This window comes from Stegodyphus dumicola, chromosome 9 (genome assembly GCF_044657685.1).
Source record: "Stegodyphus dumicola isolate Sdum_Otavi_A_Nest chromosome 9, ASM4465768v1".
Taxonomy (NCBI): Eukaryota; Metazoa; Arthropoda; class Arachnida; order Araneae; family Eresidae; genus Stegodyphus; species Stegodyphus dumicola.
The window spans coordinates 135,928,232-135,951,050 of record NC_140776.1 but is presented as its reverse complement, the minus strand read 5'-3'; the positions used below and the strand labels follow the sequence as shown (position 1 = coordinate 135,951,050).

Below are 22,819 nucleotides of genomic sequence, written 5' to 3'. Positions count from 1 at the left end.
CATCCACTATTTCTCCAGCCATTTATAGTTTTATTTGAATTAAATTCTCCCCCTTTTTTTATGAACTTTGCACCCATGGTCTAATAGGTTTAAATTACAGGAGACTAGTTGGCTGCATAAGTTTTTTTGTTTTCCCATGTGCAACATGAATATGAACTACATTTCCTTAAGAAAACCCTCTACAAAGATATTCTTCACCTTAAGCAGATAGCCCTACTGTAATTTAATAAATCTAAAATTTCCCATCACTTAAGAAATTTTATTGACTATATCTTCTTGATACCTTTTCAACTATTTTAAAAATAAGTCAGTGCAGTGCCACCATTTTAAATAACTGCAAAAGCATTAATAACATTAAAACTGCTTACAAAAACAATTTCTTCTGTTAGCTTTCTTTCTAATTTTTATGTAACCTCTCTACAGCCAAAGAAAAAAAAAAAAAAAAAAAAAAAAAAAAAAAACCTCCACAGCAACATAGCAAGATACCATAACACAGCAAGATCAATTTAATCAAATATTGACATTTGTAGACTTGAAATGTGATGCAAATCTTTTAATAGCTATGATATACTTTTAACTGCTCATACATTAAACATTTTATTTGTTGTACCTTGAAAAATAAATTGAGGACAGGAGGTTTTTTTTTTTTTTTTTTTTTTTTTTTTTTTTTTTTTCTTTTTTGTACATGTACATAATATTGCATTTTAACAAACTTATGATCTCTACGACAACCACTCACAGCAATGAAATACAATCAAAGTACAGATTAGCATGGGTTTCCCAGGCAAATGCCCAGTAAGCCCATATGTTAAGTCAGCCCTGAATTCAGATATACTTAACAATTAAAAATTTTGTCAAAAATAGATGACATGCATAATAACACAGAAATAAAAAAAAAAGTACTTAATAAAAATTTCTTTAAAGCAGACAATTCCATTTTATATGCAATGAATAAAAACCCAGCTAAAAGTAAAATAAGCAAAGATATGATTTATTTATTAATTTATTTCACATACTTAAGTATGTTTATTTACATACATAAACTGATATGCTCTGTACAAAAGTTTATTTCAGTATAAAAAGAATATTACATATTATGAAATAGAAAACTGTTCACTGAGTAGATTGATGCTGGAGTTCTGGAACTTCAGAATAATGTGCTGCAGGCATTTCTGCGGTTTCTGGAATTTTCAAATATGATGACAAAACAGCTAAAAGTGAAAAGAAAATACCTGAAACATAATATCACAACATAAATGTATAGCTATGATAATTCCCCAATGTAAAATAGGAACAAAATTACAATGACTTATAGACAAGTTGTTTTAAAATTATTTCTCTAGTAAACAATAAAATTACATAAGTAAAGTGATATGTTACAATATTATTAATAAACTGAGAAATTTTCTTCTTCCCATGTAAATATGAAAAAAAGTGCATCTTAGAATTTATATAAACATCAAGTATTTCTTTTCCCTTCATGAACTGAATATATCTCTAAGCCTAATCTCTCATAATTTATCTAAATTAGCCCACTTGCACAATTACAAAACATTTTACAATGAAAGAAGCAAAATATAACAAGCAACGTTCCAAGAAATGCAATCTACCAAAACTATGTAGATCCTGAGGGGCAATTTTTTTAAGCCTAGATCCAAAAATAACCCCTAATTTGGTACTGCAAGTAGAGGAAGACCTTGGAATCATTTTCCCTCAATATGAGTGCTAAAGGACAATTGTTATAGCCTGTTACTTCAATTCAGAAACTTTAAGGTTATTTCCCTCTCTTGATTTCACTTGTAAACAGAGGAAAAAAAAAAAAAGAAAAAAGAAAAAAAAAAAAATTGCAGAAAAAAGTTCAAGTTACCTATTTTTTCCTCCTAATTTTCTTCCATTTACCATGCTTTGTTTTATGAAAAGCACATGAATGAAGACCATCTTGAACTAGAGCCTTAAATGACATGGAGAAAATAAATGCCATTAGTGATGATGACACGAGTCTTGATAACAAATGGGGGTCTGGCAATGGCCTTGAAGTGCCAATTTTAAAGTAACAGACTATAGTAGTTAACTAAAGTTACTGACTGAAAATGGTAATTCAGCTGCCGGAACAAAATCTGGAAATTCTCCATTCAACTGCGTACTGGGGAAATTTATTTTCCAGCTTCTCAGTCTGCTTTGAGACTTAGAAGAGGATAACTTTAAAAACTTTCCCATTCAAAGCATTTCTTTAGGTATGTGTAAAACTATGTTCATTTATTAAAGAAATAAATATAAATTTATATATATAAAGTAACCAGAACAACAAAAAAAGCTGGGCAATAACAAAAAGAAAAGTCGGGACAGCCAAGTTTTCATTTTCTCAAAAGCCAACATCTAATTTAAGGTATTTAAAAAGAGAAAGTATAATTAGAGCAAAAGATACCTTTATATTCATTATTTAACAATTATTAAAGAAAAGAGAACATAATTTAAAATTAGTTTAGAGTCATAAAATAGTTAGACAATTAAAATATAGTGTCTGATTGTTCATTGAAGAGGAAATTAGTTAATATTATATTTTAATGAGTGAAAATACAAACTTGAAACTTCATTTTTACATTCCAAATATGCCTCAGCTTATGCCAATACTTAGAAGGAAGCTGAACATGCAGCATCAAATTACAAGTGCAGCATGGCATACCAGAATGAACAATAAGTTGCAAGATTAGCACTATATTACTACTGCCACTGGCTATGGAAAAGTGAAGCAAATGTCTGATCGTGATGTGAAACATCTAGAAAAGAAAATCTCTTGAAAGGAATCAAAACAACACGAATGCAAGAATATTGATAATGATTGTAAAAATGCTTGCTTTCACAGCCCACGCCACAGAAAAAAAAGCTGATGTGCACACCACGACTTCCTTGTATGAAATATTAAATTATACACATTTTTTCCTGCCCTTTATTTAAACTTATTTCGTTAAATTTCATCATTCAATTAATTCAGTTCTCACTTCACGGTAAGGCAAAAATACATAAAAGCTCAAAATATTTTCATTAAAAATTGAAAGATATAGAACAACATAAAACACCTAATACAGTTAAAACAACTTTAAAAAATTACAATTAAAATTACAGTTTCTATGCAAAAACAAGCATCGGCCAGCAGGCAAGAAGGCAGATTTTCTGGTGTACAAAATTAGAAGTTTACTTTTAGTCCCACTTGTGTTAAAGACACTGAAAGACTTAACTGACTATTCTAAGTTTCAAATGTAAACAAATACGGCTGCTATGGTTAAAAAAAAAAAAAAAAAAGGCTTAGCCACACTTAAACAACTTTTAAATTGAGACACAATAACAAGGCGAATAAATACTAATTCAGAAGTCAAACAATAAAAATCAGCATTATATTTACAAAATTTTCACAGGAAACCATCGAAACTAGTCTAATTCTAACCATCGAAACTAGTCCTGTGAAGTTTGTTGTTTGACTTCTGAATTAACTTTTAAATTGCTGACAATTTAAATTGCTACAAACATTGCATGCAGATTACTAAAGCCATAAAAGCCTTAACCAGAAGATAAGAACATAATAATTCAATCATTTTTAAAGCAAAAAATTAACAATTTACCAACATATAAGAATAAAAAAACTGAGCTTACTGAGACAAGTAACAGAGTACATATATATATACTTTTGGTGCAGCCAATTGCAATAAAAAGGGGAGGTACAGAACTACATGTTATAGCAGTTTATAAAAAAAATTTCAACATTCTGAGGCTACTTGTTTTTGAGTTATGTGAGATACATACATACAAACGTACAGATATCAAGGAAAAAATCTCTTCTGAATCCATTTCAAATCAGTTTTATAATTTGTTTGGGGAAAAAGAGTCCTTTATTCTGTCCTTATGTACAAATGTCATACAAAAACACCGTTAAATTACATTTGATAGTGGTCAAACTATTTTTGTTAAAATATGGTACACAGATTTTTTCATGATTACAATACTTATTTTACCTCGCACAAGGAAGTTAAAAAAAGGGGGGAAGGAAGAAAGAAAGAAAATTTAAAACAAATTAAGATGGTATAGTTTCTCAGCGACAAATTGGTTTTCAATGACACTACTGTACTTCTGCAGCGATAATAGGTATAGTTATAGTTATGGGATCATCACTTGATGAGACCAAATGTGTAACCATACTTCCGACCAACCCTATATGTAATACCTTGTCAAATAAGAAAATGAATTAACAATAGACTGTCTGTGAAAATACAGCTTGAGGCAAATATTAAAAAAAAATGACTTCCACATGACTTCCTTGTATGGCCTATTAAATTATACACAATTTTTCCAGCAATTCATTCAAACTTATTTCCTCAAATTTCATTAGAGATATATTTCTCATTAAATTATACACAATTTTTCCAGCAATTCATTCAAACTTATTTCCTCAAATTTCATTAGAGATATATTTCTCATTCAAAAAATTTAATTCAGTTTTCACTTCACAGTGAGAAAGAAATACACAAAAAGTCAAAATAGCTTCATTAAAAACTGTACAATACAGAAAAACATAAAATAGCATATACAATAAAAAAAAAAAAAAAAAAAAAGAGTTACATAAATTTTACAATTAAAATTAAGAGCTTCTACGCAAAAACAAGCAATCTGGCCAGCAGAAAGAAGACAGATTTTGTGATGCATGAAACTGTTTACTTTTGGTCCCACTTTGGAAAAAGACACTGCAGTTGGTGCAGAAACTGAATTCACTGTTCTATTAAAAGTTTCAAACGTAAACAAATGGTGTTAGGCTTAGTAGCACTTAAACAACTTTTAAATTGCAATAATTCTATAACTACTGCATACAGATTAACTAAAGACATAAAAACCTTAACAGGAACATAAGAACAACATAATTCAATCACTTTTAAAGCAAAAAAAATTCACAATTTAAACCAACATACAAGAATAAAAAAACTGAGCTCACTAAGACGAGTAACAGAGTCTGTACATATACATACACTTTTGGTGTGACCTTTTGAAACCAAAAAAACGGAAGTGCACAACTACAAGTTATAGCAGTCCAAATATACAAAATTTCAATATTCTGAGGCTACTCTTTTTTTGATTTATAAGAAAGACATACATGCATACATATGCACAGATGTTGCGAAAAAAAATTCTTCTGAAACTATTTTACAATAAATTTTGGGAAAAAGAATCCTTTATTCTGTTCATATGTACAGATGTCGCGTAAAAACATTGTTCAAGTGGATTCAAGAGGGGTTAAAATGGTTATTTTCATTAAAACATGATACCCAAAATTGTTTTGCGATTACAATACTTCCTTTATTTCGTACAAAGAAGTTAAAAATCTGATGTGGACACCACAATTTCCCTGCATGGGCTTATAAACTGTACACATTTTTTACTGCATTTCATTTAAACTTACTTCCTCAAATTATTCTAACTTAACCAATCAATCCCTCAGAGAGGTCTGTTTTTATTTGGCAGAAATTTGAAGTGTTCCAACACATGTCAATTTGTGCTTTTTCAATAATTCATTGGCCAAAGGAATGCTCATGTACCAATCATCCATAGCTATATTTCTTCCTGTGCCACTTATGGGTGCAATAAGTTCTTGTACAACATCCAATACCACATTTGATTGTCTATATGGTCCGACAGACTGCTGACCTGCATAATTTTCTAGGTTGTATATGTAAAATGTATGAGAACCACACAAAACCAAAATTTTTATTCCACATCTTGCAGGCTTACATTTTATATATTGTCTGAATTGACACCTTCCTCAAAAGGGCTCTAATTTTTTGTCTATAGTACGATATTCAGATAAAGAATACACAGGCAGTCTAACTATCATCTTTTGCTGTGCTCCTGAATTTATGTTATGAAAGCTAATACACCTCAAGAGGAAGTGGAATTGGTTGATAGGCATTTGTTGTTTGGAAAATGGTTATTACACTTCCTTCAGTTGACCACAAATCTTTCGCATTGAGATGTGCTGCTCTCAGCACTGCAACGTAATATAATAGGTCAAGCAACGCCTTCAATTCAGCTACATTTGTCTCTTGTGCATCACATTCTCCAGAGAATTTTTGATTTCACCAAATCTTCCATTATTTCATCATTAAATATTTGCAATAAGCACTCAGCTGGCATTTTCAAATTTTTAAAAATTTTCTTGACACCAGGGAAATGTGTGCGGCCATGTCTGAATGTTTTTCAGGGTAACTTTTTACTCCACATTGCTCCATCTTTTAACACATAAAAATCATCTGATGTCAAAGAAGACATGCTCCCTAAACCATGTGAATCGTTAGATTGCTGGTCAGAATCAGTTTCATGAGCACTTTCAGAAATGTTATCACACTTAGAATCAGCATCTTCAATTTCGGTATTAGTTTCAACATTAGCGAGAAGATTGCTGTTCTCACTTGTACACACTTATATCAATGAATGTCTCTCTAGAAGTGAAAAATTAGCACCTGCAAGGAGCAGCTACAATCACATTTCACATTCCTTCGGTGAAAACACAAAATTCCAAGGACACGGGAAAATTTCCTCTGGACAATCCCTTCTTAACCTACAGTTACCCCCTTTGCCTATGGGCCAGTACCATTACTAACCTTCTTGTACCATAAGGTACAAGAAGTAGTAGAAAGGTCACATACAACCTTCCATTATTTTCTAAGAAAAGACTACATGTGGGGTGGATTTTATCCCAGCACATATGCGGATGGATTAATAAATGTTTTTATGTAACAGAGTGGCAAAATTCTAAATCCAAATCTTATGTAAAATGTATCTTATGTCTGCATGTAGAACTGTAAAGAAATAATGGAAGATCTTTTATTGTGAATGGACTATACACTGGAATTTTTATTGCCAACAATTAGATCAAATGGCTAAAATGTTGAAACAGAGAACTCACACAGCATAAAATAAAAGTTGAACAATAACATAAAACCTCTTTCAAAAGTTACTTAACAACAGATCTAGGAGTTAGGATTTTGACTGTTGCCAAAGCTATTTCATTAATTTTTCACTTTTTTGAATTTCTGCAGCAGTTCTGCCAATGAAAAATATTTGTAAACAAAGACATGGTAAAATCGGTACTGAATTCATATTTTACAGAAAATCTCATAAACTTCTTCATTGATGTAACTGAATTTTTAGTCTAACAGAGACAAATATTTGTTGCTATTGCTAATAAATTACTGATTTTAATTTGCATCAAAATTCATGAAATTTATGATACTACCAATTTCTTTTCAGGAACACTACTGTAATAAGGAAAGAATAACAAAACACTGATAAATATACAATTCAGGTTTATTTTATAACACTTCAAAATTTGAAAGGAATATTTAAATGGTAGAAATTACTTTTTAAACATATATGCCAACCCAGAGAAGTAGAAACAGCACACCAAAACCAAGGAACACAGCAGCAACAAATGATATAAGTAGCTCCTTAAAAACATCACGTGTGAATTTTGTTGAAGTTACTTCATAACTAAAATGTGTTAAGTAAAACTAAGGTATTAAAAACTTCACATTAATAACACATAAAATCTGGTTATGTGCAAATAAAAATATTTATGAACTTGATTACACAAGAAATATTTATAAAAATAGTAACATATTTACTCAAACATTTGGACTTTCACTCTTTTTTTTTTTTTTTTTTTTTTTTGAGGGGGAGTGGAGGGGAGGAGCTTTTTTTCTAAAATTAGTCAGGTTTTATAAACAGGTATTCTGTTAAGTGAAATTACAGATTTAGAGGAAGGAATTTAATTATCACGCTACAGAGAATAATTACATTGTTTAAATACTAAATAAATCACATAAGTAATAACTGTATATTACATAAATGCATAACTACCACTAATCATATTAGCCATGTATGAGTGGGTTTCAATTTAGCAGCTACTATACTCAAATGACTGAAAACAAATCCTTAATAATTTATTACTAACTTTTCTGTACCGTTCCTTTGCCTATGGGCCAGTACCACTTTCACACGGTGATGCGGATATTCATTGTTCTTTTCGTGTGGTGGCACTTGAATTAGTGGTCCCTTTCATGGAGTGGCGCAGCACCAAATTATACTGTTCAATTCTTGCACAGTAATACCCACTATTTAACTTATTTGTTTTGCATTGAATGTTTGATTATAATATTGAAATGTTAATGTATGCTGTTGAATAATTAAAATTTTAAAAAAAAAATTTTTATTTTACTACATACTATTTTATATACAAGCATGACCCATCGGTGAGGCATGCCGGCCCGCAGAACAATCAAGACTGACCCACCGGTGGGTCATGCCGTCCCATGGAACAGAGAAGTGTGACCCACCAATGGGTCAGACCGGCATCAACGTGTTACAGATATTTTTGAAGGAAGGATAACAAACCAAGATTTGCTTTGTCAGAATTGCAATAAGCCAAAATAACTACAGTACAAAGTCAGAAATCCGGACTCGTCGGGACTTCGGCGATTCTGGATTTGGGATTTTTCCGGACATTAGATCAGTTTAAATCTAGTTAGATGGCATGCAGAAATTATAAAATTAAAAATATGAAATAATGAAGTATTTATGATGTAAAGGGTATCAAAATTTAACAAACAAAATCTTAATATTTATTTATTTTATTAAACATTTTCTTCAACGTAAGTTGTTTAAATTGCCTCATTTTTTGTGCTAATACCATCTCTTTAATTCTGTAGACAGACATAATCTCTTGTTCAGTTACATTGGTGAAGTCCTGTAACAGCTGTTTCGAGAATTTCGACTAACTTGTCAATCAAAAGTTTCTCGTTTTCAGTAACTTCTCTGTTACTTTCTTCACTATCGGTAGCAGTATTTTCTGGATCTAGAACCATACTACAAATTTCGGCATTCATTAATTGATTGATGATTGAGAAGCATTGTTATCACAATGAAAAACTTCTTTTATATCATCTTCATTTATTACCGCTTATCTACATTTCTTTACAAAATCTGTTAATTTGGAAATTTCGCCTTTGTTTTGCGATATCCGAAAACCTTTAAAATTGCAGCTATCATCGTTAAATTTAGCTATTCTTCACTATACATATTTGGCTATGCATAATGAGCTTGGCGACTAACGACAAATTGTTCTGTTACAGTTTATCTTGCTTCTATCGTGCACTGAGACAATTAAGCCTGAATTGCATAGCTTAGTTATTTATTATACTTATGTCTATTTCTTGCACATGCTTAAGGCTTATCAGAGTTTTGAATAAATAAATTCCCACATATACTTAAGCTTTATTAAAATGTTAATGCAGGCGCTAGATAGCTTACCGCCTAATGCAGTCTGTGTGGATCCTAGATTCTGCGGCCAAACGAGCCCTGGCACAGGTTCCAGGTTTATGTGAATAACAAATCAGTTATTCTTAATTTAAATAGCCCTAAACATAATCTTCAGGTCTGTGAGTATCATCAACAAAATCTATTTTTAGCATATGAAAAGCGAATTTTGGTAAATTTTTCCTCATCAACATTTTTTAGTGCATTTAACTTAAATCTATAATCATCGCCAAGCGTAATGTCAACATAAAAGGTTACCATACTCTTTTATTATTCAATTACTACCATAAAAAATTTGTTTAGGCATTGATTGCCACATGAGTCATTACTCAAGTTGTAATGTTTTGATAAACATGCGGTGATGAAAGGAAAGTATAATATATAATGATTTCCCAGGTTGGAGTCAGTTCAACATGTTCAACAGTCTATGTGGAGTATTTCAGTTTGATATGTGTGCCAAGCAGATACGCAGCAATGGAGCCAAATTACTGATCGTACAAATTTATGCTAAAATGATTGTTTTTTCAATTAACAAGGTATTTTATTTAGTGTCAAGGAGAAATTAAGAATCGGGACTCTCCACATGTTTTATTATGTAGGGAGGGGGAATGAAGTGCACATACGAAAGCCTACAAGAAAACGTTGTTGGCGGTTTTGAGGTCCGGATTTCGGACTTTGTACTGTATTACATTTTTACTTCGGAAAATTTATCCTTAAATATAAGGAAATTCTTACATTTAAGGCAAGCATATTTTTAGTAACTATGGAATATTTAATGTTACATAAATAAAACTATATATTAAAATTATACTTGGCTTTACTTATACTATACAGTTACAGCTTTTACATTACATTATGCAATTATAATTACATACAGATATCCAAACTTTTAAGAAATATAAGAAACACTATTACACTGCAAAATGTAATAATCATGGACTGTAATATCTATAAGGTATAAAAAATTAACAACACGGAACCAAAATATAACCTAAAACAATCTTTCCTACACTGCAATACAGAACTCCACCCCAGCAGCATCAAGGAGAGGTGTCATGAGTTCAAGGAGCAGCTATAAGGCAAATGGCAAGATATAAATTTAGCAGAAAAGTTTTTAAGTGACTGAGGGACATTTTCTTCAATCAAACACTAAGCTTATCTCTCCATACTGGACAACCTTTTTTTTTACTTTTTAATTATTATTTCATTTTAATATTTTAAAAAAGAAATCAACAATATTCTGTTTCTACCAAACGATAAAACCATTTATTTTGATCCCTTGGCAGTATAAATTTTAAATCACTGAAACTCACTGAACAGTAAAAAATTTGCTTTCCACCAAAGTAAATAATATCGTTTGTAATAATTTAGGTGCATATAGATGACTAATTTCTGTTTATTATCTTCATCAATGAGAGGTTTCCATTACTGATGTTTGTTCAAAATTTATAAACAAAATTGCAAGTTAAGTCGAATTAAAATATATATATTTTTTATTTTCATTTATTGATCATAATGATTATACAAAGTAATGTTTAGATTTTTTTAAAAAACATAGCTTTTGAATAGCTTTACCGCATTATACATATCTTTTTCCAGTAAATTAAAAATGCACTAAATAAACAATCAAGTGATCACTAAAAAAAAACTTATAAAGAAATTTTATGATGAACATAAGAAAAAGATTTAATCGTAAGTACGCTTGAGAACCACTTCAGAAGTCAAACAACAAAAATCAGCGTTATATTTACAAAATTTTTCACAGGACTAGTTTCAATGGTTTTACCGAACCATCGAAACTAGTCCTGTGAAAAATTTGTTGTTTGACTTCTGAATTAGTATTTATTCGCTGTGTTATTGTGTCTTAATTGAGAACCACTTGTTTAAGATATACTGTAGAGTACATGGAATACAGTTAACTTTTAGTTACTCTTATATGCATACTAATGTGGCAATATGTGTTCTGCGCTGGTTTTGGGCACGATTGCGTGTTGTATGGCAACCTTTTTGATCTTGAAAACTCTTTTCCTGGAGTGGTTTAATTGCTCGTTGGTTTGTGTCGTGCGTGTTTTGAAATGGCCTATGTTGCAACAGGGTCTGGGAGATTATTTTTAGTGGCTGTGCAAGATAGAAGTAAGGATGGTATAGTGGTATATTGAGAATACGGCAAAGCACACTACGGCTATCTGCCTAAGGGAAGGGATGCCTTCGTGGAGGACTTTCTAAGGGAAACTGGCTTGTATACACGTTACACATGGGAAAACCACAAAAACGCCCATGCAGCCAGCCCGTTCGCGGGAACCTCGGACTGAACTACCAGTGTTCAGCGATTTTACCACTCGGCCGCTGGTGGGCCGCAATAGAAGTAAGGATGGATTGGATTATTTAATTATGGCAAAGCACACGAGGGCTATCTGCCTAAAAGGAGGAATGCCTTGGTGGAGGACTTTCTAAGGGAAACTGGCTCATATACAAGTTACACGTGGGGAAAACCAGGAAAACACCCATGTAGCCAGCCCGTTCGTGGGATTCGAACCTCGGACCGAACTACCAGTGTTCAGCGTCTTTACCGCTCAACCGTTGGTGGGCCTACAGAAGTAAGAAAATGGTGATGCAGTGTATTAAAGAGTGGATTGAGCCTTGTACAACTATTTTTTCGGATGGCTGGAAATCGTACAAGGATTTAGGAAAAGAAGGTTTTGAATATTTATTTTTGAACCATAGTATGAATTTTCTGGACAGTGTGTTTGGCTGTCATTGTTGAACAGTTGAAACAGAACGCTGTGTACATGGTAGTCTTTGAAATTTATTGTTGTAATGTTAATTTATTAAAGCGAGGTATGTGTAGTTCGTAGATTCTTTTGCTGCCTGGATTGTGCAATTCGTAGATGCTTTTTTAAGTTGAAACATATCGCTGTGTACATGGTATTCTTTGAAATTTATTGTTAATTTATTAAAGCATGGTGTGCGTTTCGTAGATCCTTTCGCTGCCTAGATTGTGCAATTCGTAGATGTTTTTTTAAGTTAAAACATATCGCTGTGTACATGGATTCTTGTCAAATATTTTTGGTTAGAAACTTTATGATTTTATTATCTAAATGTTTTGTTTTTGTTTCGGATTTTTAGTTTAAATTGCAAATTCAAAACGTGGTTTTTGAAGACAGTTTAGGCTTAATGTTCGAAATACAGACAAAAAATTTTTTAATTTCAACTTTTGCTATAATGAACCATCACGTCACACATAAAAATGGACATAGCGAAGATGCATTTAAAATTGATTTAATATACTCTATCAAAGGCAACCTTTTGAACCAGTTACCATAAAGAAATGGTCATTATGAGAGTCCAAACTGCATTTAAAAATTTCCTAGATTATTTCAATCCAACATTGCATTTGCTCCTCTTATTAAACGTAAAATAAATTTAAAGCTATAAACTTAAAATTGCTTCAAGGGGAGGGAACTATTACACTAATTAAATTTTAATTATTTTAGCAGCCTGGAAGTGAAGTGAAGTGAAAAGTGTAATCATTTGAAGAGGGCTAAAGAATTGTATTAATGCTATAAAAGGTAGCCAAAAATAGCTATAAAAGGTAGCCTGAAAATGGTAGAATTTTGACATTAAACCAAGCTCACAGAACACTGTCAAAAGTCATAGTTTTTACTAAGTCATTCTTTTTATCTGATTATATTAAGCCACCAGCTGCACTCAATTTAAAATAGGTATACAAATTTAAATATCTGGTAGCCAACTATAAAAGAAAGCATTTGATAATTGTCCATGAAAGGTTAAATATTTTCCTTTATTTGCATTCATTATTAATATATAATAGTTATAGATCTAAGTTGGCTCAAAAAATAGAACAACTGCTCTTCAATTTTAACCTTTTAACTGTCATGCCCGAGATTATCTCGGGCACAGCACTGGTGTTCGAAAATGTCACGCCCGAGTATTTCTCGGGGTAATTTTTTTTTTTTTTTTTTTTTTTTTGAGTGCATCGTATTATTATACCCAAATATACATTGGGAGATGTTTATTTCGGCTACATTTGGTTTTTCCAATAAAAAAATTTGACAATTTGTGTACCCAAATCATCAAAATAACTTGACAGTTAAAGGGTTAACCACTTCATTTTTATTTTCTCATTACTCATGCCTAGTTTCATCACAACAATTTTTTGAGTAATTATTTTTTCACAATTTATGCATAAAAAGTTCTACCAGAAAACATGTATTTCAGGCTCTTTGAAAACAAAAATGTAAATATCAAGAACTTTTTAATTTGAAATGTTTATGCCAACCATATCAAACTAATGGTATCATTAAATGTTAAAAGAAAAATATTTTTTGTTATGCAAAGTTAGATCCATTTTGAATTAATACCATATATTCATTCAAACAAAAAGGATACACTATTGTTATTATTACTAACAACATGTGAAATAAAATTGTTAGTAGTTACATTCCTTCATGAATGTAAGGCAATAAATAACTATTAAGAAGAATATTTCCTTGAATTCTACAGACACAATTTAAAAACGTGTCAAAACTAAAATAATTTTCTCCAAAACTTACAAATCAAATGTTTGGTTTTCTTTTTCTATTAAAGTAAAAATATTCAAACACTTACAAAATTTCATGCATTTTCAGATTTTTAAAACAAATCTGCATGTACAAGCCAAAATAGCGAAAAACTTTTAGAAAATATACGTGTTTTTGAAATATGGTCACGTATAATTTCATTTTTTTTAAAGGAAATCCGAAGTTTAATATCACTGGAAAATTATTTTAGGCAAAATATAAAGCAGTTTATCTTTGTCAATTATCAATAATATGGAAAAGTTACAGTTGCATAGAGATAGGTTAAAAAATGCTATATTACTTATATAAAAGGGTACCTTACAAATAAAAACTGAGAGTACATTAAATGTTTCAGGCTACCTAATTGATTCAATTAGGTATCAGTATGAAAAAACAGATTTCTTTCACTACCAAAACTGATAGTAAAATCTATTATTTAATTTATAACTATCAATGATTCTGCTATTTTTGTGCATTTTTTACAATAATGTTTCTTAAATTTTGCTTATAACAGTAAGCAAACAAGTCATACAGTCATTTTAGAAGAAGATTCAAAAGAATCTATTTCTACAAAGTGGAACAAAGTAATAATTATGGCAAAACTATTAGACAGTATGTGGAAACTGTGCAGGAATCTTTAAATCTTGAAACAGGTGTAACAGAGTTGATTGAAAAAAATAAAACTGCTAAAAGTAGGAGAAGGTACACTACATCCTCTTGTGATACAAGAATTATAAAACTGTGAAGAAAATCATCAAATGTAATTAAAATTGCTTACATAAATATGATGCAAACATAGTGGCATGAGAGGTGCAGACTTTAATGTTTGGGATTAAATCCTAGAATTTCTTGTAAAAACCTTAAATCTCTCATATAAAGATATGAAAATTAAATTGGGCTGAAAAAAATATATTAATTGGCCAGAACAACAAAGGAACAGTATTAGCTGGAGTCATTAAACCAGAATACTTACATTTGATAGTGACAGAATGAAATGTACCAGAAGAATTGGGAGATTTTGCAACACCAATTGTGTAACATAATTTTAGTGTAATATAATAGAAATGTATAAAAAGTATGTATAACAGTTTACAGGAATGTAGAGCAACAAAATGTATCAGAAAACTTTGTGAGATTGTCAGTGCAGCTATGTTAGTGTAGTGGGGTATTTTAGTACTTTGACAGAACTATTTGTAACTGGATGGAGAAACAGTCACACTAATGCAGGGTTCAAATAGCAAAAAAGTACATACTTAGGCAAAAATTAACATTGTCAGCTTTCAAGCAATAGTAAAGTAAAATAATAATAAAACTTTTATACTTCAGAAAGACTCTGTGTCTTATCATGTTTCTATTTTTTTTGGGGGGGGTGTTATATTGTTAAAATGGTTAGGCAGCAACTTTGAACCATGCTCATTCAAAAGCATTTGGAGCCAGTTAAGGAAATTTGTTAGTCAGAAGGAATAAACAATAAGATACAGTTGATAGAAATAATAGCATAATCATGTACAAAACTATGCAGTTTGACCAGCTAAAATAACTGGTTTAGTTCGTAAGACCCTAGTGACTGCCTATAATTGCAGTAAATGGCTGCTTAAAAAAACAAATCAAAATCAAGAAATACTAAGCAATTTATTTTCTCACAATTCATTACATTCAACATCAATAAAACTGTTAAATTATTTCAAAGCTGAAAAAAAGTACTGATAAATAACCATGAAACACCATATTGCCAAAAAGGATTTATGTAGCACAAATGGGTATGCATATAGCAAGTATGTGTTTGAGTATATGTGGACTTGCATTTTTGAAACTCAAAGGTCACTTTTTTGATTAGTATTTCTTTTTGCATTGAATACATTTTTCATAATGAATTGTAATGGAACTGTGGAGTTTCCACTCTTTTACTTTCACTATAGTGGAGTGTACATTGAAGTTTCAACTCTTCTCGAGCAACTGTGATAATAGCTAGTACACAATGTCGAGTTTATGCAATCATCTGATATTTCTTAGTGCAAAGACATTCCTGTGTACATGAGAACAGCACCAAAAATTACATAAGGATTTCTAAGAAAAGGAAAGCATTTAATTTTTTTAATGAATGTAAAAAATGGCACTCTTCTGTTATCGGGACATACATATACATGAACACATTTATCCATTCATGCATATTTACATACATTTCTGAATCTGGTCCCAATAACAGATGCATATCTAAAAAATATGTGGCACTAGATGCATCTTTGAAATATACATAAAGATATTCAAACAAATGTTTCTCTCCAAAGTTACCAACGAACATCAGTTTTCGATGGGGTAACATGTTTTTCCGATAGGATGCAGATCCAAAAAAATTATATAATTTTTGGTTTAACACGTTGACTGCCGTGGGGGTCACCGGTGACAGGCACTCGACTTGGCTACGGCGCAGTGGGTGCCACTGGTGAACGGCAACACGACCAATAGTAAAATACATAATTAGAGTAAATATCGATACTGATAAATTTTTAAATAGTACCATTGTTACTATAATGGTTTGAAGAATAATAAATCAAAAAAAATTAAATAATAAATTGCAATAATGGTAGACTGAGGCTTGGGGGGTCACCGGTGACCCACACCATGAAAAACGCATTACGCATTAAACACGATTATATAACTCCCATTATCTTCTGTAGATAATATTTCAACATAATATACATGGCATAATAAAAATTTCAAGTTGGCGTCATGGGCAAACCATGTAAAATGCGCATGGCAATCAACATGTTAATATTAAAATATATTAGTGCTACAATCTGTTAAAATTCAAAAATACATAGTTTCTAAAAAGTTTCTATAGCTTTCGGCACTGTATACAACAACTTATTAAATTTAACAGAATAATTTATAAGTTGATATAAAGGATACACAAAAAACCACGCCATGAAGAAAAGTCCAAATCCTAAAAGAACTAAGGTGAGATGAGGATAAACTGCTGGATTAACAGGACTAACATACCGGCTCATATGCTCCAGCTCCATCTGCAAATTGAAATCATATAGTTAGGATATCTCATTAATTTGTATAATGAAGACCATAAACAATCAAAGCATAATAATTTTTAGATTACTAAAATACATATTTAATGCTGCTTTTAAGGACAATATTATCTTTAATAAATTTTTGTAACAACAAATTGATAAGGTTGTGCAAGTTTAAAAGTGCAACAAAATTAAAGTAAAAATTTGATTATCCAGAAAGCTTGGGACGTGCCAGTTGCTAGAGATGACAGTCTTAAAAAAAGTGTTTATGATAGAAAAGCCAAATGAAAGAAGCCATTTCCAGTCTAAAATTATAAAAAAAAAATCTTATTTACTGATATCAAAAGCCTAGATTTGAAAATAAATGCATTTCACATATGAAAACCAATACATTCCATAGATCTTGAACATATGCAAATATAACATCTTATGCAATAATCAAATTCTGTTAACCGTGAAAATTGGCAGAAATGTCACCAAACCACCACCATTTGTTGCAGTAGAATTTTAAAGGAACAGACCGCTCTTTACTTAAGATAATCAAAAGATATCATTTAAAGAACTTCAATCCTGTATCACTGCTTTTACATTACCACTATTTATCCCTTTTCAAACAATCATATATATCATATCCATTTACACACACTTTTCTTCATGCCAGAATCTCATAATTTTGAAAATATTCAATTGCAAGCTGTTCCACAGAAAGCAGGTTCAAATTTTAATCTTTTTTTTTTTTTTTTTTTTTTTTTTTCTTCAAAAATGTGAGGAAAAACAAGTGTTTATATTCTTTAAAAATTAAAACTAAATTGGCTTGTCAATATTTAATTGGGTTTACTTACAAACATAGCAGGAATCTTACTACAGTACAAAGTCTGTAATCTGGACGCCCATTATCCAGAATGATATATAATCCGAACCTCAAAGCCACAAACTTTTTTTTTGTATGCTTGACACATGTGCGTTTAATGCTACACATGCATGTTTAGCACACACACACACAAAAAAAAAAAAAAAAAAAAAAAAAAAAAAACGTAAACAACTTTAATTGAAAGAAATGTTTAATAAAGTAAACAAATAAATATTAAGCTTTTTGTTGTTGTTGTAAATTTTGATACCCTTTAGATCATAATTGCTCTTTATTTCACAAATTATGGTTTCATATTTTTTATTGTATAATTTCTGCATGCCATCTTACTAGATTTAAATTGATGATCTATAATCCAGAAAAACTCCTAATCTGGAATTGCTGAAGTCCCGATGAGTCCGGATTACGGATTTTGTACTGTATTCTGTTGCGATATTATGCTTTTTCACTATTTTCACTAAATGACACTGCTTAGTTATATGTGCATTAAGAGTTTCTTATTTGCTTAATTTTCCAGAAGTAAAAAGTTCCTAACATTCTAAAACAGTATTGGTTAGTTGGTAATTCAGTGTTGGTTAAGCTATGTTGGATACTACAGTAGAATCCCATTTAACCGGCAGCAGTGGGACTGCACCAATTAAGGATGAGAGATTTTTCCAAATAATTGAATATATATTCTACAACATACTTGCTCATGTTTTGTGATGGCATCTGTATATGGAATCGATCAGTAATACCTCTGATCTATGGCCACAATTAAATAAATATAAAAAATTGTACAGATTACATGAAAGCACACAGCATGATTTTATAATTCAGAAAACCACAATTAAACAATTTATAATTAACATATTTTTTATCACATGAAAGTTATGAATTTTTTAATATGATGACATATAACTTCAAAGGTCTGCTGCTTATAAGACTGTCAGTATTATTTAAAAATTTCATTATATATATACAATCAAGCTTCATAACATGTACAGATATTAATGAACATTTCCCCCAAAATCTCATCAAAGATCACATTTTTCATCAGTTTCTTTTCACATAATTTTTTGTTCTGCGTATCATCTTCATCTCCCTCCCTCATCTTTCACCGTACATATCCATTATTTCATAGTCATCTTGAAAGAGAACAATGGCAGCACAGAATTTTCTCGATTCATAATAGCCTGCATTTCCTCTTTATTAACATTAATTTCCTCCAAAGTAAATCCAATTTATCTGTCACAAGTGGCCAGACATGTTTTAAAACCACGAGAACCTTCGTTGCGCGACTTATCATCTATGAACATGATCACAAGCCACAACTTACACCGATGGAGAAGTAAAGTTATATTTTTTATATCTTTCCAGGAAAGAGAAAGTAATTATGGGTCCTTCAGTGTGAATTATTTCTGAAAACACGTGCATTACTTTCAAAATCCACACATGGATGCATAAAAAAAGGATCAATAATTCATCTCTTTATTCTAAAATTTCCTTGATTCACTAGCTGGACAAAGCTCATTACTTTGGATGGCAGAAGCATAACACAAGAAGCTTTAGACTGCTACCCACTACATACTTGTTATTTCAAAAGCCTAAATTTTGAATTTAAATATAGGCTTTCAAATAAGTGTCATTATTTTGATATTGACAATTATGAGAAATTTTACAATTACTTTCATATGTAACTTTTAATAACTTTACACTTATATGAAAGTTTACGACTTCTCTCTGAGATCACAACTATCAAATATCACATGAAAAAGATCAGTTAGCCTATACTTGAGGGTGCCTCCTGGATTATCGCCAGGTTGTTTCATTTATTGCCAAACTGTTGTTTCATTTATGGTAACATGAGTAGTTGAATGTTATAGAAATCCTATTATGGCATGATTGGTAGCGTTATTTTGGTGAATTTTGATTAGAAAATATTTGCAAGGGCTTATTTCTGCATTGGATGTCACTTAGGAAGTACGTTGCTCATTTTGCGCTGTACACCATAAAATGACTGTATGTGATGATACAGTCAAAAGTCGTTAATCCGGACACCCATAATCCGGAATGACCTCTAATCCGGACCTCAAAGCTAAAAACTTTCTGCGCATGCGTCAACGCATACGCATAGGCGTTCACGCACGCACGTAATACTTTTACACATGCACATATGCATGTGCGCATGCACGTTTAATGTATAATGGAGGGTATAAGCTAAGCTAAAATGATATAATTATCTATTTCAGTTAATGGTGCAGATTGCGTTGTTCCTTAATCTTCGAATTGGATCCGGCTTATTATTTTTTGCAGACTGTTAGAGCAATTTTAGAAAAGTAAGCTTGAACTTTTGATTATGTCAAATAGAATTTCCGATGCTGGAGCTGCCAAAGGCTACAAAGCGAAATATGTTTTGATATCCATCAAACAAAAAGTGGAACTGCTGAAAAAAAAAATGGATAAAGGCATATCCTTTGTTTCTCTAACCATTCCAAAATCTGTTTATCAATTTCACACTGCTCTGCGGGGGAAGGGGGGACGCCGCGGCACGCAATGAACTGGAAGTTGATCGGTCAGCACTATCCTTATCTTCAGGACAGATGTTTTTATTTTATTCAGCTTATAATTCCTTACTAAATGTAGTATTTCATTTCAATGTGTTTCATCTTTGATATGATTTAAAACAAATTCCTCATCATTATAAATATCATGAGTACACATCAAATAGTTGCCTGGTTTCAATTTTCTAATTTCGACTATGCGTAATGTATGCTTTACGCATGCGCGCATTGAAAGAAATGTTTAATAAAGTAAACAAATAAATATTAAGCTTTTTTTGTGTAAATTTTGATACCTTTTAGATCATAATTGCTCTTTATTTCATAAATTACGGTTTCATATTTTTAATTTTATAATTTCTGCATGCCATCTTACCAGATTTAAACTGATGATCTATAATCCGGAATCGCCGAAGTCCCGACGAGTCCGGTTTAAAGACTTTTGACTGTATTAATCTGAAATTTCTGCATGATTTGGAAGGAAAAGAAAAAAAAAACATTAATTGACTGCTGTGTAAATGAAGGTTTACTTAGTAGTCATTATAAGTGTCCTGGCTTAACGTATATCTATGGGTGATCCTTTGGATTACCTCGAAGTTGTTGTTTCATTTATGGTAACCTGAGTAGTTGAATGTTATTGAAACCCTATTATGACGTGATTGTGGTGAATTTGACTGATAGGGAAATATTTGTTGGATGTCAATAAGAAAGTATGTCACATATTGTGAGCTGTGCATCGTAAAATGGCTGCCGGTGGTAAAGTGGGTGTTTGGTGGTATAGAACGAGAGATGGGAAGATTTTTTTTTTTCAAGTGGCTGAGAACATAAAAAAAGAAACTTTGTTGGATGTAATTCAATGGAATTATTAGTGTCCTGTTCGTACGAAAAAAATGAGTATGGTCAAAAATAAATATCGTTCAAATGGCTTTGTCACAAGAAAGGTTCAAATGCTTACCATATAAAGTGTTCCATTAGAAAGAGACCACAGTTTGAGGAAAGTTTTTGGATGCTGTTAAGGAATGTTGTCTGCCATGGACTGAAGATGCAGAAATTTCTAAGAAAGGTAAGTGGATATTTCCTTTGTGTAGTACTTAGATGCTATAAGATAAATTTTCTTTTTTGTTATTTCATTGTTTGACTTAAAACGTAGTTTATTGAGATTAAATATTTTTTGTTTGGCTCTAGCGTAGAATTGAGTGCTCCTTCAATTTTTAAGTCAAAATATATTGATGTGTACATGGAAAAAGTCGAGAGGTCAATGTATACATGAATACCAAGTTTGTGCAATTGCTTGACTTGTTATTTTGTTTTTGTGTAGCAGCGATTTTTGGTGCAAAAATTGCCACTACACAAAGCCAAAATAACAAGTCAAAGAATTGCACAAACTCGGTGTCCATGTACCATCAAAAATAGCCAAGAGCCACCATTAAATACACTTTTACCACAGAATGTAATCAATAGATCCTACATATGGTTAGACACAAGATTTGAAATATGGAAGAACTGCAAATAGTTATTGCATCATGATTTTAAAGAGTCTGCATTTGAAGTAAAGGAACAGTGTAATCATATTTATATAATGATCACATTATTAAGTTGTATGATGCTGATTATGTTGGTTATAATATTGGTTAATGTTTTTTGAGAGACCTTCCATTATATCAAATAATGAATTATCCAAATTATTTGACAGATGAAAAAAGAAAAAGAAATTCCAAATAATCATAATTATAGAAATACTTACACTCATTTTGTTTGTTAAACAAATAAGAAGAAATGCTTAAAAAATTGCAATAAATGTATGATTTTAAGAAAGTGTGTTGATTAATTCATTATAATTAGTATTTAATTTTACAACGCATATACTTATTTCACGGAATACTTTATTTGTTCATGCTTTACTTTTAAAGTTACGATGAAAATTCAGTATTTCATAAGTTATTTGAAATACTTATTTTAAAGCGGTTAGTCATCAGTGATAGTACACTATCACTAATTAAGATATTATTTCAGAATATTGTCAATTTATATATTGAATTTATTTTAATTTAAAAAAAACACACATTTCATATATTTCTGAATTAAAAGTAAGACAAAATTTAAATTTTTTACAAACCGCAAAATCTGATGCCATGATTGCTGACGACAACACAGAAAACAGCGGTAATGCCAATGCCAGAAAAAGAAACAAGTAAGATACGCGCCTTTTTACAATAAAAATAGATGTTTTTTGGTTTAATTGTAAATAATTCTACGAACTGCTCCAACTACTAAATAAATTTAAAATCAATGAAAACTAAAGCTTTATTTCAAAATAAAGGCTTTAATAAATAACAACAACCGAAGCAAATAAAAAGATTCTCCAACCATTTCAAGATAAAGTCGCAAAAATTACTGAATTAGTATATATTATTTTCAAAAATTTTTAAACTTAGCAAACGATATCTCTTTACA

The 22,819-nt window shown here is 31.0% G+C and overlaps 1 protein-coding gene across 2 annotated transcripts; it reads right to left on the bottom strand.

The window, feature by feature from the left end:
* Nucleotides 1-970: 970 nt before the first annotated feature.
* On the bottom strand, nucleotides 971-22,620 carry kud (oligosaccharyltransferase subunit 5 kud). Of its 2 annotated transcripts, none has more exons than XM_035361691.2 (4): nucleotides 22,482-22,620; nucleotides 16,845-16,957; nucleotides 7,401-7,530; nucleotides 971-1,232 (listed from the first exon to the last, which is right to left on the bottom strand). In XM_035361691.2, the coding sequence occupies exons 1-3, from the start codon at nucleotides 22,497-22,499 to the stop codon at nucleotides 7,404-7,406; spliced, it is 258 nt and encodes an 85-aa protein (XP_035217582.1). In that variant the 5' UTR covers nucleotides 22,500-22,620; the 3' UTR covers nucleotides 971-1,232; nucleotides 7,401-7,403. The 2 variants fall into 2 exon arrangements, with proteins under 2 accessions (XP_035217582.1, XP_035217583.1); XM_035361692.2 differs by having other exon boundaries at nucleotides 971-1,211; nucleotides 22,482-22,619.
* Nucleotides 22,621-22,819: the final 199 nt, after the last annotated feature.